Here is an 18,614-nt window from a genome sequence, read left to right as displayed (position 1 = left end):
AGGTCTCAAACATTGTTGCATGTATAATGGCAACACTGAGCCATTTCAAATTTGGTTTGAACTCATTAATTACAAAAAAAAAAAAAAAAAAAAAAAGTGTGGACTAGGCTTCCCAACTTGATTCATTTTATTTTCTTTTTCATTATGCTTGCAATGAAAATATAAGCTCAGATGTTTGGTTTGGTATGTTTTGCAGTTTTTACCTTCAAATAATTACAGACACAGAATTTCACCACTATATACTAAGGAAAATCATGATGTAAAAGATCTGATGTTACATGCTGTTTTTTCTTGCAAATTTGTTTATTGGAGAACACATTAATATGACAAAGAGCCAACATGTTACAAAAGACTTACCAAAATAGTACACTGAATGAGAAACACTTCTGTCATTATCAGTCAATGGACACTTGTCTAAATTGCACTCGCCATTCCCTTGCTCCAGATGCTGAAAATTTGAGTCAGTACAATACTCAAATGCAGAATACAGCTGCAGGTTTGTCTAAATAGCTCTCTAGAAACCAAACATACATAACCAAGTCGTAATCACAGTTGTAAGCGCTCTAACTGATAACTTGAAACAGTTTGGTAGGGCCAGTCTCACTTCAGTATGAACTCTGACTTGCAAAGGATAACATCTGTCTTTTGCAGCAACGTGTTGTCTTCTGTATCCAATGTGTATGTACTCTTAGATATGAAAGTAAAGTGCTTGCTCTAAGAGATTGATAATGCAACATCATTAGGTATCTGTCTTGGAAGCTGATTTACAGGCTAAGAATTACAGTAGAAATGTCTTTCACACCACGGAATTATTCTCTGGATGTTTGTGTATATTGTTGTATGTTCTTTGTCCAGTTAGTATATTTCTTCCTGGAAACTAACTCATGCCCCTGGTTCTCTTTCTCTCATCACTCACTCATTCATTCATTATCCTTACATTGTCTACTAGAATACCCTCTGGAAAGTTTTCTGGAAGAACAAAACTGTATGTATAATATTTCCAACAAGTTTCCTTCTTGTGATACATTTGAAACTCAAGATGAGGAATGAAATCCAGCAGTGATACATTACATTGTTGTATTCCTCATGCTTCTTTGGAACAGTCACCTTGACTTTTATACTAAGGTTATACACCCTTAGATACTTTCTTCTCTCTGACAGATGAACTAGTTTCTCTGCTCTCATTTCTAAATAGGCTTTGATGGATGAAATTCTAATGTTACAAGAAGAAATCACTGAGCTTCAGACATCATTAGCACAGGAGCTGGTTTCAGAATCACGGGATACAGAAGCTGCTGATCAGCTGGCACTGCAGTCCACTCTCACAGTCTTGGCAGAGCGAATGGCCACAATTCGAATGAAGGCATCAGGAAAACGACAGCTATTAGAGGTACCAAAAAACCTCTAAAAAGTAGTCCTTTGGATTGCATTCCAGATTTTGAGAGCCATTTTTGGAAGAGCTGTACTTTAACCAAAGTTCTTAATCACTAGTGAATACTTCAAATTGAAATAAGTCATTTTCATTTCTGCTCATTTCTCACAATTCCTTTCCCTAAAATATTATTGTTCTTCCCTAGCCAGCCCCTCCTCTTAAAGAAACTAGATAGACTCTGGAAACACATTGTGCATATATTTACTTTTTATTTAATATCCTCATTGACATTTTCTCAATAAGTGCCTTATTTTCTTGGTATTCCTTGTCCTCCACAGAAGTTATGGAGTGCATTTATTAAAAGTAGTTTGCAAGTATTAAAAGCAGCTATCTACAGTAAAACTGAAACTTTCGAGGAGTCATCTGTCCAAACCAGGAAGCAAGAGAAGGGGGAAATTTCAAACCAAGAAATAATTCATCTTCCAAACTGTTGACTTGTTGCCTCTGCTCATCTTCCGAGTGATTTGCATGCACACTTTAATAATGGAAGATGGACTCTCTTATTCCTTTGTCTACCAACTTTACCAAAAATCCTTTAACATGAAGGTGATTTAAAAAAATAATAATAATAAAATAAAAAAAATTACATATAGGAATATTTATGTGTATAACGCAGCAGGTATGTATGAGAAAATGTGTTCATGCTAAAGCTAGCTACAATCTGGCTACTTTGAATGCTGCAGGGCTGATTTACTGCTGTAATTCTGAGAACTCCAACAGTGAACTCATAAACATATCAACTTCTGCTTTTATAATTTCAAACTTGAATTGGTTCTAGGAGACTGTGTGAGGATTTTGCTCTGTGGATTTACCTGGGCTACAGAGGAGTCCCAGGGTGTATCATCTCCTGTGCAGTCACCTGAGGTAGTGAACACATCCTTAGAAAATAGAAATTATACTAAAAAAAAAAAAAAAGGAAAAAAAAAAAAAAGCATTAACTTTTTCCCTCTCAGAAGAAAAATGGCCTTTACCTAAAATTATGGGGCTCGAAATAGAATAAGGATCTTGCTGTTTGTAGTTTGAGCTCCCTACAGGATCTTCTTGATGGCACTTAGGAGAAGATGTTAACTAACTAATAAGATAAAGCATGAGTCAGGGATCCTCTGAGAGGCTGAACAAGGTAGACAGCTATTTAGTCTTCTCTACCCATGGTGGTTGCACCAGAAACCCACCAGTACCTTGCTGGGACCTTGAAGTTTACTCTCATGTCTCTCATGAGATGCTAAGACTACCTAACAGCCTGCTGCTGCCAAAGAAGGCAAGGCTCCTCTTCTTTCCCTGTGGTCCACTCCCACCTCTGTGTTATCCATGCATCTTACTCCCTAAGTAAACAGTTTTGTGATAGTTAAGCAAACTGAATCAGGGTGGGGGAGGGTGATGGTGGGACCCAAAGAGAATTGCAGAAGGAGGCAGAAAAGGCCTCACCTTTAGGAGGTTCTAATAGTGGACATCTACTTAAGTAAGTAAAAATAGTAACTTAACTGAAACAGAATTCAGTCACCAAGAAAAATTGTTCATTAATTGAAAGCAATAATATATTGTAAAGTTTTCAAACTTATGAAAGAAAATGCTTATCCTGGCTTAAAGAATACTATATAGAAGCAGTGAGAAACAGAGAGGAGGGACAAAAAAAACAAAAACCAACCAAACAAAAACTATTATGATGTACAGCTTTTCAAAAGTAAAATATCATTGTAATTTATACCTCTAGGAAAAACTGAGTGAGCAGCTGGAAGAACAGCGGCAAGAGCAGGCTCTTCAACGGTACCGCTGTGAAGCTGATGAGCTTGACCACTGGCTACTCAATACCCGTGCTACGCTGGACACTGCTCTGGTTACTGCTGAGGAACCTATGGATATGGAAGCTCAGCTGGTGGACTGCCAGGTAAAATTATCAGTCTATTTATATGAAGAGGGAGGGCATAACTTTATTCAAATGAAGAGGTAAATATGGAACATTAATATTAAGACCATTACTGAGTGGAATGAGCCAGCATATTAAAGGGGAAAAAGTTTCTGAGATCCTTAGGAATGTTTGGTTAGCACCATCAATGATTTGTGAAATTAAAGCCTTTTTTCCATTTGTTGTTAAAGACTGCACAGTGATTTAAGATGCACATATAAACGTAACAGCAGAAAACCAACAAAACCTGATTGCAAGAATGTTCAAAGCTCTACAGCTTTGAGGGGTTGTTTGTTTTGCTTTAAGAGCCATGTATTTGTCTTACTGTTTTTACCTCACACAAGCTGTTGTGGAACAACTCACTTGATATATATGAAAACACCTGCAGTGCACTTTCCTACTCCTTTTCCAGCTGAAGAACAGTATCTCAGTAGCAGTGGTGACTGGGACAGTGTTGTGTTTTCTTTAGGAGTAATTTCTACCTAGGTTCCAAATTTAAGGTTTAGTCATCAGCAGTTATTAGTTTTATTATTTTAATATTAACAGAATACCAAAACATCTGACAAAAAAAAAAAAAAAAAAAAAAAACATTTTTTTCTGCAATAGGAGTAATTGCATATAATTTTATTAAAAAGACTTTTATTAAAAACTCATCCAAGTTTACAAGTTAGTGCTTTTTCTCCATTTTTAAAGGACAGTTTAGAACTATGTGATCATTATGGTTAAAATGATAAGACAAAAAAAAAAAAAAAGGCAAATTTAGGACTTAGGACTCCTTTTCATGTTATATAGCAAGGAACTCAACTAATTTGGGATAAATGGGAGTCAAGTTTCATACAAGTCTGATGAATTAAAATGGATATATTATAACATCTAGTTATATTTCCACCTTCTGACATGGCTTCACTATTGGAATTTTCATTCCACTCAGTCTCAGATGTTTTTTCATACTTTCATCTTTGACAGCTGTATTGTTGTATATAAACTCTGTGATCTTGAACAAAGTAATATTTTTAAAAAATATAATCTCCAGGAAACTCAAAACTAAAAAGAACAGTTAAATCTGTGGATGAGTTAATACTGCTGTTCTTTAGCGAAGTCTTAAAAACTTAATGCAGTAAGTTTTTTTAAAAAGTCCCATATTTTTTCCACATTTTCGAGACTCTGCCCATCTCATCCTGCACACATTCCTTCAAAGGGCAATATTTCTAAGCTTGTACTTGACAGTGGCTATGGAAATAAAGACTGATATTAGGCGAGGATTTTCAGCAAGAATACTGTGAGCTTTAAATTTGGAAAATCAAAATATGCGCCATGTTAATGGAACATCAGGAAAGTAGCTCTTGAGAATAAACATGCCAGAGATTTGTCACTTTAAGTCTTTCTTTAGACTAAAGAGGATTATACGAAAATCCTTAAGTCCATCATGAACCAATCAGAAAGAGCAAATAGCAAGAAGAGAAGCTTATCAATTTAGTCAGAGCAACACACAGGTAGAACGGATTCTACTAAACGTACATGGAAGAAGAGGAAAGAAGTATCTCCATCTGTGTGTGCTCTATTTCTTGTAATTATGGATGTCAGTCCAGCATCTCAGCCACATTTACAATTAATGCGAAAATAAGTAACATCTCTACAACAAATCCTTTGTTTCAAATAATTTTTCAAATTCCTATTTTGAAAAAAAGGTTGTAAACAGAAATGACACATGCAAATGCCTATGATCATATTCATAAGGACTTTGAAAGGGACTGGAAAACAAAGCAATGAAAAACTGGCTTGCTGTTAGCTTGGCAACGGGTGAGGTATGCCACAGGTCTCCTTGCCAGAAAACGTGACAGATGCTGGAAAATGTATGAATTTGCTTCTTTGTTTTTGCTGCTGCAGAACATGCTGGTTGAAATAGAGCAAAAGGTGGTGGCCTTATCAGAGCTGTCTGTGCACAACGAGAACTTGCTTATGGAAGGGAAGGCTCACACCAAGGACGAGGCAGAGCAGCTGGCTGTGAAGCTCAGGACACTGAAGGGCAGTCTTCTGGAGCTGCAGAAAGTGCTACATGACAAACAGATCAACATTCAGGTAAGTGGCTCTCTGTAGTTGGCTTCACAGTGGGCAGGAGTTTGGGAAATTCATAGCAGTGTTATGCAACTGGGCAAAGGAGTAAAAATATTCTACTATTTTAGATTGAGCTATTCATATTTAATTAGTAAATGGATTTACACTCAAAAAATAAAGAACTGCTGAACAAGCTTTAGTTTATCATTTCAAGCACCACTTCATGGTGAAACTATCTGCACTGAACCTCACTATCTGCATGAAAGGAAAATAATAAAGTAGATAGATAATTAACTCTGTCTGAATATACTATGCTCCTGTTCACGGTCCCTGTAGATTACATGTGCTCTGGGGCAGGATTCCTCCCTGCAACAGAAGAACAATCCTAAACACGTTTCCATGCATAGTGTGCACACCATAACGTATAACATCAAACTAATTAAATATTTTAAATATGGCTAATACTCAGTGGCATCATTAAACTAAACAAAATATTATATAAACGTAGACACATTTAACATCAGTCTTGTCCTAGGTTTCTATTCCTAGGAGCACTGGTCTGCTTACTATAACTAGTTAATTTTATATAACACTTGTTTTAGTCACTCTTTAGGTCAAATTAGCATGTAGAAAACTGAATACACACAAGAAACCCAGCCTTGTAATGTGACTGACTAGTTTTGAATTTGCTTCCTCTGCTGTAACATACCGCTTTCCCCTTCCTTTTCTTTTACTTCTTCCCTGGGCTTTGTTGTGCAAATTAAACATGATAAGCTTCAAAGATTTCTAGTTTGTAATGCAGATTAAACTCTACTGAGAGGTTAGCTTGAAAAGTCAGTTAATGTGCTAACAACTATTTTTAGCCCAGAGCAATTGGATAATTATAAAGTATGACATAACTTCACCAAAAACAAACAAACAAAATTAAATAGGGGGGAGGGGTGAGGGTGGGAGGCAGGAAAGAGAAACCCTAGGTATTTATTGGTATTGCATCTAAGATTGAGGCAATATGCAAAATGCTTCATATTTTGGCCCAAGAACAATGTCTGTTTTGAAGGAGAAAAATAAGCTGCTGCCCCAGTCTTTCTTTAATATTCTTCCTACATATATTGGGCAAATGAAAAGTGTTACTAACAGCATGTGGGCATATGATTCTGATATATTAATCTGATATATTCTGATAATAATAATAATTATTATTATATAGTCAAAATTCTGATATACTAAGTACAATTATATTAGCCTTTGCTGCTGCATTTTAAAATATGTCAGCAGAATTTTAAAATATGATGGTGTGATTTAATTTACTTAAACTTAAAGCAGAATTTTTGGATCTTTTTTCTAATATCTAAAATAATTTCATAATTTCAAGATGTATAATAAGACTAATTTAGGATACTACATCATGCATGAAAGACTTTATAAATGGCAATCAGTTTTTGGACTTCACCTGTGGATTATGGAAGAAAATAAGTTTAGGTAACAAAACAGCTACCTTTTCAAAAAAGAAGTCCGTATCAGAAGAGGATGTTTAACTAAATGTTAAAATAATTTCTAGAATATATATTGCAAATTCTATCTTACTGAATTCATGCCCCTCATGTTACAATGCTTTTATTCCAAACAATCAGGCATAAAGAATTTCTTATAGACTGAGGCTCAGAACATCAGATGGCCAAACTAACTCTAATCCCTGCCATTAACACTGAAAAACATTACGTACTAACAATATTGCAGCTCATGCATGTGAGAAACACGCTTCTCTCCAGGTGTATTATAAACTTGTAATTGCCCAGAGACACAGACAAACCTGCACCCACGAAATGCACCCAAGTTGCACTGCAAGACAAAGATCACTGTAAATATGGAGCTATATTTTCTTTCTAGCAGTATTTCAGCATGTCTGCTATTCCTGTGGCAAAGGGCTTTTTTAGAGCCAGTGTGAAATTCTGTGATTTCTTTGGGCAATTTTAGCTTTCTTTCTAACTGCATCTGTCATTAATGATCTGGAAAAAAGTAATATGGAGACCAAGTCCATTATTAATAAAACAAAACACTGAAAATAATCAGAAACATTCTGGGATCTTGAGTATTCCAGATTACATTGATTTCAAATGCAGCATTTTTCAAGCACTTTGAAAAATATACAAAACATTGCCTTGTCCTGTTATCTTCTAACATCTGTAATTTAGGTGCAAAAAATTAGAGTCCTTATAAAAGAAAAATGTAAAACTGATTTTGTATTAAATATAGTGCTTTCCTTTTTATTCCAAAGTGTGTGTGTGTGTGGGGGGGGGGGGGGGTGCAGAGTGTGGACATGACAGATGATAACAACTTTAGTCTTCAGTTCTACAAAAATAATGTGACTGATACAACTTTGTACGATGTAGAGCTCCTTTGACAGATCCATTCTATCACCATTTTCATCTGGGATTTTCCAATTATTTCTGTGCTGCAGTGGATACTCCCCAGGAAAGACAGCATCAAACATTAATTTCCCTGTCTGTTTAAAGGAAAATTATTATAGTTCTCTCAGGCAGAATTCAATTCAAATGAAAACACAATTGTATGTATTTTGTGATTGGAGAATGATAAAAGTTGGTTCACAAACAGTTTTGGTCTAAAAAGTATGTACAACAGCATATTTGCAAAACCTCATTGCATCCACAAAAGCCACAAGCACTTTTAAACTCCTTACTACTGTAGAAACTGCAGGACTACCATTTGTCTTAATGTAACTGCAGTATTTTAGCTTCTAAACCTTCCTTCCCAGAATGTAACTGCAGTATTTTAGCTTCTAAACCTTTCTTAAACCCTATTCTTCCCAGAATAAAGGAACTTCTTCACTCCAAATGTAAGTGAAATCAAGCAATCTGCGCAAATGTAATGAAAAAACTAGAGATCATTCACTGAAGGAAACTACAAGCTGAACTGCTATTTTCCCTAGAGCATATAGGAAATATAGGGAATTCTATTTTTTAGAATTTACAAAAAAGATTGCCTTTTTTATCCTTTAAAAAAATAAATCCTCTTTATTTCTCTATCTCTCGGGTAATATTTTCTTTCCCTAATCTGATATCCTGTAAATTCTGTTGTTTACAAGCACAACATTTTTTCTATAAACTTGTTCCTAGGAAACACAGAGAGGAAAAACTGTCTTTAGGAGTATGTCAGTCCATGGTCTCTTGATCTCTGGTCTCAGATTCTGATAATTAAATGTGGAGCTGTGTGTTTCTTTTTAGAGATGCTTTCTTGCTAGTAACCAAAAACCAGAAAAAGTCAGAAATCTGAAATCATAGCTCACTTCAGAATTTATGTGAGCCAGCAACTTGAAAAGTAGAAAATGAAAGAACATGTAATGTAGGGACTTCCCAGCTCCCTAGCAATATAAGAAATTTTGTAAATTTTTTTTTTTTTTTTTTTTTTTTTCTTAAAGCAGGGATCACTACAAGAAAAGGAGGAGGACAATCTGGACTTGGTTTCTTCACAAAGTCCCAGCGTCCAAGAATGGCTGGCACAAGCAAGAACTACTCGCTCACAGCAGCAACAGAGCACTCTACAGCAACAGAAAGTTGGTGTTTTACATTTTTTTTACTCCTATTTTTAGATTATGTTTAACAATATAGCTGAGCTCTCTTGTTATTTTTTCCTCTGAAATCTTCATTTTTACACTTTTTCTTGCCCAATGTTCCCGTAATTATGATTCTGAGTTCACTGCTTTTTGTCTGTAACAGCAAAGAAGACTAGACTTCCTGGGAGACTATGGTCAACTCACTTAGTCATTCTGTACTTCTGTTGTGCATCAGTAAAATGAAATTGGATGAACCATCTGAGTTGCTGTAAGGAAATGAAGCTCAAAATAGTAATCATTAGTATCTTTATAGAAGCAAAAGATACACGTATTTCAGGGTATATTGTTTTGCATGATACTCAGACATCCTCACTGGGTTAGATTCCAGGAACTATACTGCATTAGTCAACTAGTTCAACATTCCCATTCAGTCTATGTACCCGATTTTTCTGTCTCCCTGGGTGGAGATTTTGCTCTGGTTTTGGTGCTCAGGTAAGCCATATCAGATAGAGTTTAGTTTTCTTTGCTTAATATAGGTATATTTTTTCCAGAGCAAAAACATTCTGTTTCAGGTTTGTCTTTTTGTTGTCATTGATGTTATTATTATTATTGTTGTTTTTGTTGTAAATTGCTGTGTCAGGAGCTGGAACAAGAGCTAGAAGAGCAGAAGAATCTGCTGCGGTCAGTAGCATGCCTTGGAGAAGAAATCCTAACACAGCAAGGTGCTTCAGAAAGCCTAAGTATAAGGTATACTTAGATGTTTTCTGTAAAGTTAAATTCTTTGACCATATGCCTTGTCATCCCTATGTTTACATCCTTGTTCCACATATGCTCCTCTAAATTTTTGCTTTGTTGCTTTTATACAGCACCTAGGGTACTGCAGTTCTAGTTTGTAGTTAGAGAGTTTAACATATATATATATATTATATAGCACAAATTGTTTTGTGCTTATATATTCAGAAATTCATTTTATTCATATTACCATGCATCATTCTAAATCACAGAATCACAGAATAGTCTAGGTTGGAAGAGACCTCCAAGATCACCGAGTCCAACCTCTGACCTAACGCTAACAAGTCCTCCACTAAACCATATCCCTAAGCTCTACATCTAAACGTCTTTTAAAGACCTCGAGGGATGGTGACTCAACCACTTCCCTGGGCAGCCTATTCCAGTGACTAACAACCCTTTCAGTAAAGAAGTTCTTCCTAATATCCAAACTAAACCTCCCCTAAAACTGCAAACTAGTAGGATTCATTAGACAAACAGTGGATCATTACTATAGCTTTCTGGTCCAGCATTTGTGTGTGAATCATAGATTAAATCTATGTAAAACATTATAGTCTACTGTTGTAATCAGATCCTCCCAGATGAGAGGATCTTGCTTAATTTTATTTTTCCCACAGTTAGTGAATGTTTCTCTTTTTGTAGCCCTGTGTGTTTTGAATTTCATCTCTGGTCTAAATTTCCATGCAAACTTACCCATTTGGGGGAAGTAATTTTCTTTAAAAGCCTTAGCTCTGTCTGGGAGAGAGTTCTGCTTTAGAGAAGGTGGAAGAAAATAGCTTCTTACTGCCAATGCAAACCTTCAGGGACCAGCAAGGGCCAGGTCTGGGGAAGAGGAAATCAGAATGGACATTGTCAGTTTCTGAATCAAGGAGCTGTCAACCCTTCAGCTTGGGTTGGCAAGGAAAACAGGAAAACAGGAAAACAATTCCTCTATATTTCAGCACCAAAGTCTAGAACATGAAGGTGATTCATGAGACAGGAGTACCAGGATTTATGCATAGAGAATGCACTGTTTTCCTCAACATTTGTATTAATTCAATGTGTTTACTTCTTATAATGTTAAAAAGTACTTAACCTGTATCTACCTCTTCTATCTACCATGGTTTCCCTCCATGATGTGTTACGCTATAAGAAAAAAAATCAGAAAATGAATAGCTTAATTAACTGTTTACCACATTACCATTTTACATAGGAAAACTGTTTCATATGTACATTGATACACTTGCCCTGTATTGAAATATCCAAGTATGTCTGGCATGTCAAGAGAGGAGGGGAGGAAGGAACCAGATATTTTTTTTTTGTTATTTCATTCTTTGAAGTAAAGCTTGTTTAAATGTTGCATTCCTATGTAGTACAGTTTTCGTCTGTTTTGGGAGTTCTGACTTATTCAGGGTACTCACAATTCTAACAGCATGTTAGAAAGTACATTTTATCTCATCAGACAAGATCAATTACTGTTACAAACAAGCCTTGTCTTACTACCAGGAATAAATAAATAACAAGGAAAAGCTGTAAAAAGTAGCACTTAACTTTAACATATAATTTCCTGATTGAAAAAGGAAATAAACACATTATGGTATTATCATTTTTGTTTTTGTTTAAGCTTTATGTATTTTCCCATTACAGTGAGAAGCCTGATACACTCTCTCAAGAATTGAGCTTGGAAGGCGAGAAACCCTCATCTGAAGAGCAGCTGAAGATGAAATGGGAAAGCCTGAACCATGAATTCAACAACAAGCAGAGGCTTCTCCAGAAAGCTTTAGAACATGAACAGCTGGTAGCTATTTTTAATTTCTCTATGTGTTTTCTCTGTCAAAGGAGTTATCACAACACAAATTATAGTATGTGTATAGCAAATGAATTAAGCTGATGTTATTAATGCAAAGAAAACGGAGAAATTTCTTTTTCTGACATTTTAAAAATATATAAATGCTGGCACTAGCATTGCTCTTGTTTGAAGTAATTCAAATTGCACTATTATTCAGGTGAATAAGCTAGAAAGAAAAGAAGGATTAGACAAAATTTTGACCTACTCAGGTAATTCAGGACAATTCTGTAACAAATTGTCTCTCTGAAATTGACCTCTGGTGACAACTTAGAGAATCATAGAATTATAGTATCATAGAATGGACTTGGGTTGGAAAGGACCTTAGTTCCAACACCCCTGCCATGTCACCCCCTAGATCAGGTTTCCAGGGCCCCATCCAACCTGGCCTTTAACACTTCCAGGGATAAGCCATCCACAACTCTTTGGGAAACCTGTTTCAGTGTCTCACCACCCTCTGAGTGAAGAATTTATTCCTAATGTCTAATCTAAATCTAACCTCTTTTAGTTTAAAACCATTCCCATTTGTCCTATAATTACCTGCCTGAGTAAAAAGTTGCTTTCCATCTTTTTTTATAACCCCCCTTTAAGGCTGCAGTGGGGTCTCCCCAGAGCCTTTCTCCAGAGCCTTCTCTTCTCTAGGCTGAACATCCCCAAATCTCTGTCTTTCTTCATAAGAGAGGTGCCTCAGCCCTGGGATCAACTTTGTTTCCCTCCTCTGGGACCCACTCTAACAGATCCACATCTTTCTTGTGCTGGTGGTCTCAGACTTGCATGCAGTACTCCAACTGGGGCAGAGCAGAGGGGGACAGTAACTTCCCTCCATTTGCTGGCCACTCCTCTGTTGATGCAGCCCAGGATACACTGGGCCTTCTGGCCAACTCCCAATGACTTCTTCATTTAGTCTGTACTCATACCTGGGAGTGCCCTGGCCCAGATGCAGGGCTTTGCATTGTGCCTTGTTGAACCTCATTCAACACAATTCACAACCCACTTCTCAACTGCACCACTCAGTGTGGTGTCACCTGCAAATGTGTTGAGGATACACTTCATTGCACTATGTCATTGATAAAGATATTAAACAACACCAGTCCCAAGGGAGATCCCTGAGGGACACGACTCATCACTGTCTTCCACCTGGACGTAAAGCAATTGACCACAGCTCTCTAGCTGTAGCCATCCAGCTAATTCATATCCACCAAATAGCCCACCATTCACATCCACATCTCTCCAATTTAGAGACAAGGATGCTGTGTAGGACCATGTTAAAGGCTTTACAGAAGTCCAGGTAGAAAACATCAGTCAGTCTTCCCTTGTTAACTAATGCTAACTTTATCATAGAAGGCCACCAGACTGGTCAGGCATGATTTGCCCTTGGTGAAGCTATGCTGGCTTTCTCACATCACTTCCTTGTCTTGCATGTGCTCTGACATTGCTTCCAGGAGGATCTGTTTCATGATCAGGCACCAGTCTGTAGTTCCCCGGGTCCTCCTTTCTACTGTTTTTAAAAATAGGAGTGATGTTTCCCTTTTTCAGTGATCAGGGACTTCACCTGACTGTTGTGACTTTTCAAATACAATGAAGGGCTTGACAACTCCATCAGCCTGTTCCCACCTGACCCAGGGATTCATGTCATTGGACCCAATAGACTTGTACTTGTTCAGTTTCATCACGGGGTCTTGAACCTGCTCTTTGCTTACAGTGTGAGGGACTTTGGTCCCCCAGCCCCTGCCTAGAGTTTATCTGTTAAATCGTGAGTATGTGACAAAGAAGCAAATGATTTCAATCATGGAATTTTTACTGAAAGGAACAGATTCATCAACTAAACTAGGAATAGTCCAGTACCTGTATTACTGTACATCTTCTATTTTATTATCAATAGACCCAGATCCACTATTCTTTATATCACACTGTATTAAATTCAGCTTTCAAAGTTCTAAATATCTTGTACTCATTCAACAGTATACATAACTATATGGTGGGTTCTTTTAAGAGCAGTTATTTATTTTACACTTGAATTGAACCTCCTGTTGAGCAATCTTCTATACAAGAACATTCATGACAGAATAGTTGTGGAAGGGCCATGAGCATTACTTGGTGTAGTAGAACTTGTATAGCTGAACTTTGTGCCCTATACTGTAGAAGCACTGTAATTACTATTTGTCTCTCAGCAGCTTTATCACAGACCAAACAGACTGATTTCTGGACTGCCTTTGTATAAAGCAGAAGGACAGGATGAGGATAAATCATCCGTGTCACCAGTACTGGTTGAATTGAATCAGGCCTTTGAAGATGTGTCATCTGAGGTAACATTTAAATCATCTTTACTCTGATTTTCATCAGAGACACATTTAAAATGCAAACTCTTCTAGTTCCCACCAGGAAATCCTGTCCTTTCCCTAATATTAGATGTTAGAGAGAGTATCTTGTACTTCTGCTCTGGAGTTTTTTGGTTCCTTTGGCCCAGGCTGGACAGGCAGAAGAGAGACTACATATAGAACAGAAGTTGTATGATGGAGTCGCAGCTACCTCCTTATGGCTAGATGGTGTGGAAGAACACGTATTTGTTACTACATCTCTGCTACCAGAGGAAGAAACAGAAATATACCTCTCCAAACAAGAGGTAAGGAATCCATGAATAGGATTTTCTTTAAACTGACAGTAAGGCTATATTTTATATAGTGGCTTAGAAAGAAAATTTTAGAATTGTCTTTATGTAACATGTCGCTGTCATAGTCCTCTATGTAACTGCAGTACACTGCTACTTGTAGAAATAAATTTACTGAGTATGTAGACAATGTTTTAGAAAACAGAATCTGACCAAAATTTTGCCTAGTCAGAAGAGAATTAAATACAGACTCTTTCTTCTGTTTAACTTCTTTGCTCAGTATTAGCAAACACCACCCTGTTGAAACTGAAATGAATCAAACAAGGGAGAGGAAAGCTCTGGGATATAGAAACAGTATAATCTCATCAATGTGAAAAACACTGAGAGAGGAAGAAAAGCTTTTTCATATAGCGGTTGACATAAGGCAGCAGCTACATGTATTTCTGCTTCCTGAATCTCTTATTCAGAGGGAGGGATCATTTGGGCAGGTTAATCCTTGTTTTAGGACATGTTCCTCAGAGTATTTGGTTTTTATTTTTATTTTTTTCACTGACAGAAATTATAGTTGCATAACTTTGTCTAATGTCTGTTTCTTAACAATGTAAAAAAAGACACTAAATTATTGCAGAATGGGCAATGGTTATGACAATATGTTTGCCTGCTTTCTAGAATGTCTAATTGTCACTTTGTTTTGTTTTCTACCAAATCAGTCTCTTGCAAAAGAAATCAAAGAGATAACAGAGGAAATGGATAAGAACAAGAATTTATTTACTCAGACATTTCCAGAGAATCGTGATAACAAGGATGTTATAGAAGACACTTTGGATTGTCTCCTGGGAAGACTGACTTTACTGGAGTCAGTAGTAAACCAGAGATGTCACCAGATGAAAGACAGGCTCCAGCAAATAGTGACTTTCAAGGTATGATGTCCATCTGAAGGAATTAACAGGGTTACATGTAAAATGGTGATATAAAGGATCTGACTCTCAATTATAATTTTTGGTATTAAATCAAGAGAACAGGTTTTCACAGGTTTTTATTGAAAATTAAATTCTCTCTTAGGCTATGAAACTTGGCACGTAAATCATTTTCCAAAATTTAAACTCCCTGCTAGAAGACCCATGTTTCATGACATTATTATAGAAGGGATCATCCATCCAATAGGGATCATGCCATCTCACCCTGTTGGCATTATAATAAATAGAATTTCTTGACTACTGACCTGAAAGGAGAAAAAGCAACTTTAGAGATCCACTCCACATGTTTTGTGATTTCATAAATGATAAAGTGAACTGTTTTCATTATCTGAGATGAAATAGAAAACAGTATTGATTCCCATTTTTCTGAACACTGTTAGGCCATCCCATTCTTCTGTGGGAACTCATATCTCAAGGCATATTCACTCATATTGAGTGAAGCTGGAAAAAAAAAAAAAAAAAAAAAAAAAAGAAGAAGGGAATGGGAGAAACGTTCGCTTTTTGAAATCTCTTCAGAGTTCAGAAATATTTTCAGATTTTACTTGATAAGCACTACCTTCTCTCCTATTCTTATAATAAAAAGCCTCCAGTATGGTTTAGGAAAAAAAAAAAAATAGATTCCTGGATTCCTGGTGTCATTAGATTAGGAACATCATTTCACAGGTGTTAATATTCCAAACTCCACAGACTTTCCTCTCTAATAGGCAGGGAAAAAAAATGTCAAGAACAGACCTCAGACCTTTCTTTTGAAGAAAGGAGACAAGTTGATTAGACTCCTATACATTACTGTTATACCAGAGATTTAGTATTTAAAAGAATTACTGCATGAAAAACTCAACAATGCACACCTTCATAATGGTGAAAGTCTTAGAAAAATGTACTGATTATTTTCTATTTTACCAATATTAGTAGTCTGTTTGTGATGAATGCATGGCAAAAATAAATAAATAATAATAATGGTAACTTGGGAAAAGTTGTAATGTATAGTTGGTCTTGTAATGTCTGGAAGATTTGTTTACTATATTGTTTTATTTACTGAAGTTAGTAACTAATACAACTTGTCTAAAAAAATAAAATATAGCTTATCTACAAGTGTATGTGATTGAATAAACTACAGAAAAGTAACATTTTTGTTAAATAAAGCTAACTGATCTTTGGTTATTAATTATCTAATTGGAAGGGAAAAGCAGAAGTGTATTCATAGGTTTTGTTTTAAATAGGAATTGCTTTAACTTTTTGCTCATTTACATCCAGTTATGCACTTTCAGCAATGTTGCATGTTTTGCATTGGATAATTATGACACTTCCAGTTTTGAATAGATTGTATTCCTTAGTGCTAACATTGCAGCATTGCAATGCTTTAAACCTTTTGGAACATAAGATATTTTTGGTTGCTTTGTGCAGAGATTTTCTGTAATTTTTTGTCATTATTGTCTCCTATAGAATGATCTGAAGCTCCTGTTTACATCACTGGCTGATAACAAATACTTGGTTCTACAGAAGCTAACAGAGGCAGCTGAGAAACCAGAAACAGAACAAATGCAGGTATTAACAACTATTAGTTGACAAAATAAATAAGATGTAAAGTTTCTCTTCAAGGTATAAATGGATTCCAGAGAACTGTTGCTTTGTATGGTCTAAATTAGTTATGCATACACTATTTTCTGAAAAATTTGAAAAAAAAATGTCCAAAGTTATTTTAAAATTGTTTGGTTCATGTACTTTATTAAAAACTAAAGGCACTTTCTTTGTCATTGCTTTATAGTGGCATCTTGACTCTTATTTAATTTAAGGCAATAATTGTGTTTTTGTTTTGTTTTAATCAGGAATTGCCTGATGAATAATTAGTTAAAAACATGACAAAATCTATTCTGTTTCCTTGTTTCTGTTTTGCCAACAATTAGATAACTAAATGAAGTATGTTAAGGGTTATTTTCCACAGAGGCTTCTCATTACCCAAGAGCTACTGTTGTCTAGTACCAGCAGGGGACTGGGAGGAAGAGACTTATCCTTCAGCTAAACAGAAGTATTGAGTCTTTTATATTTGTTAATCAATTAAAAAAAAAAAAAAAAAAAAAGTCTCATATAAAAATAAGAGCAGTAGCACTCTCTCTCTCTTTCCTATTGTCCATGGTTTGTTTAAAATTAATTTTTATATGATTAATATACCTATCAAATAGGGAAATATAGAATCATAGAATATCTTGAGTTGGAAGGATCCACAAGGATCATTGAGTGAGTCCAACTCTTGGAAGGTCTACCCAAAAATTCAGACCATATGACTGAGCATAGTCCAAACACCTCTTAAACTCTGACAGGCTTGGTGCCATGGCCACATCTCTGGGCACCTTGTTCCAGTGTATGAGAGCCCTCTTGGTGAAGAACCTTTTCCTGATATCCAGCCTAAACTTCCCATGTCACAGCTTGACACCATTCAACAACATGCTAACAATAGAAAAATCATTGATTAATTATCACCTGTGTATCTTTGCAAAGACCAATCTATATGCTTAAGTTGTAGTTTTCCAAGTGTAAAAGAGGATGTACAATTCCTTTTCTTTGACAGTAATATTACCCCTATTCTGGTCCTCTAAAGGCACTGCACAAAGCTCTTTTATTATCATGCATGTTTTCTGCTGTAATGGTTGTTTGCTTGGTGCTCAGCTATGACAGGAATAAATACTACTACAAAGAATGTTCTAAGGTGGTGTTAGAACAACTAAGCATCCTTTTATGCCTGTTCTATATTAATAGTATGTAACTTCACAGTATCCTTTAAAGTTTCATTATATCAGATTCATCCTATGAAGAGGACTGATAAATACTTAGTTACAGTTTTGTTATTAAATCTTGAAATTAAATGATTTAATTTTCAAATACAGGTCATTCTGCAGGCAGAAGAAGGTTTGAAAGAACTAGATGCTGGAATCAATGAATTAAAAAAGCGTGTAGAGAAGCTGCAAATTGACCAGCCTGCTGTGCAAGAGCTATCTAAGCTCCAGGTAAGGTTCATAAGTTCTACCCTAGAGCTTGGCTAGTGATATGAATGGTGTTAGTATTCTTGTTTTTGTTGTTCATAAGGCAGTTTAGGAAAGCATATTTTAAAGCATTTCAGTGTGTACAATAGATTGAAAGCTTTCTCCCTCATTCATTTACTTTTTCTACTTTAGCTTATTCAAATTGTCTGACTTCTCTACTAGTAGCATGCATTATAGAAACACACAAAAACATATTTCAAGTTCCTGTTCAAATGGATGAAGTTAAAAATATAGACATAAATGCTTGTTGAAAACTGACCCCTGTTCTCACCACTGTCTCGTGATTTGGGGTTTAACTTCCTCACATCAGTAATTTTAAAAGTAAAGCTGGGGGAAGAGGCAGTTGTGGGTGGGTAGGGTATAGAAAGGCTAAGTATGACCTGAAACTGGAAATGTTTCACTTTCACTAAAATGCT

At 36.0% G+C, this 18,614-nt stretch overlaps 1 protein-coding gene across 13 annotated transcripts in view; it reads left to right on the top strand.

Moving 5' to 3' along the window:
• SYNE1 (spectrin repeat containing nuclear envelope protein 1) overlaps positions 1-18,614 on the top strand; it is a 301,148-nt gene that overhangs the window by 206,826 nt on the left and 75,708 nt on the right. For 10 of the 13 annotated variants that reach the window (XM_035322952.1, XM_035322953.1, XM_035322955.1 and 7 more), the window contains 11 exons: positions 1,196-1,390; positions 3,144-3,317; positions 5,223-5,414; positions 8,827-8,961; positions 9,602-9,708; positions 11,377-11,527; positions 13,747-13,881; positions 14,043-14,198; positions 14,894-15,103; positions 16,604-16,705; positions 18,043-18,162. In XM_035322952.1, the coding sequence (XP_035178843.1) occupies positions 1,196-1,390; positions 3,144-3,317; positions 5,223-5,414; positions 8,827-8,961; positions 9,602-9,708; positions 11,377-11,527; positions 13,747-13,881; positions 14,043-14,198; positions 14,894-15,103; positions 16,604-16,705; positions 18,043-18,162 (1,677 nt within the window). The remainder of the gene's footprint in view (positions 1-1,195; positions 1,391-3,143; positions 3,318-5,222; positions 5,415-8,826; positions 8,962-9,601; positions 9,709-11,376; positions 11,528-13,746; positions 13,882-14,042; positions 14,199-14,893; positions 15,104-16,603; positions 16,706-18,042; positions 18,163-18,614) is intronic. The other 3 variants (XM_035322962.1, XM_035322950.1, XM_035322951.1) reach the window with 2 other exon arrangements.

The sequence above is a fragment of the Oxyura jamaicensis genome, chromosome 3, assembly GCF_011077185.1.
Source record: "Oxyura jamaicensis isolate SHBP4307 breed ruddy duck chromosome 3, BPBGC_Ojam_1.0, whole genome shotgun sequence".
NCBI lineage: Eukaryota > Metazoa > Chordata > Aves > Anseriformes > Anatidae > Oxyura > Oxyura jamaicensis.
This window is presented reverse-complemented; position numbering and strand designations above follow the sequence as displayed.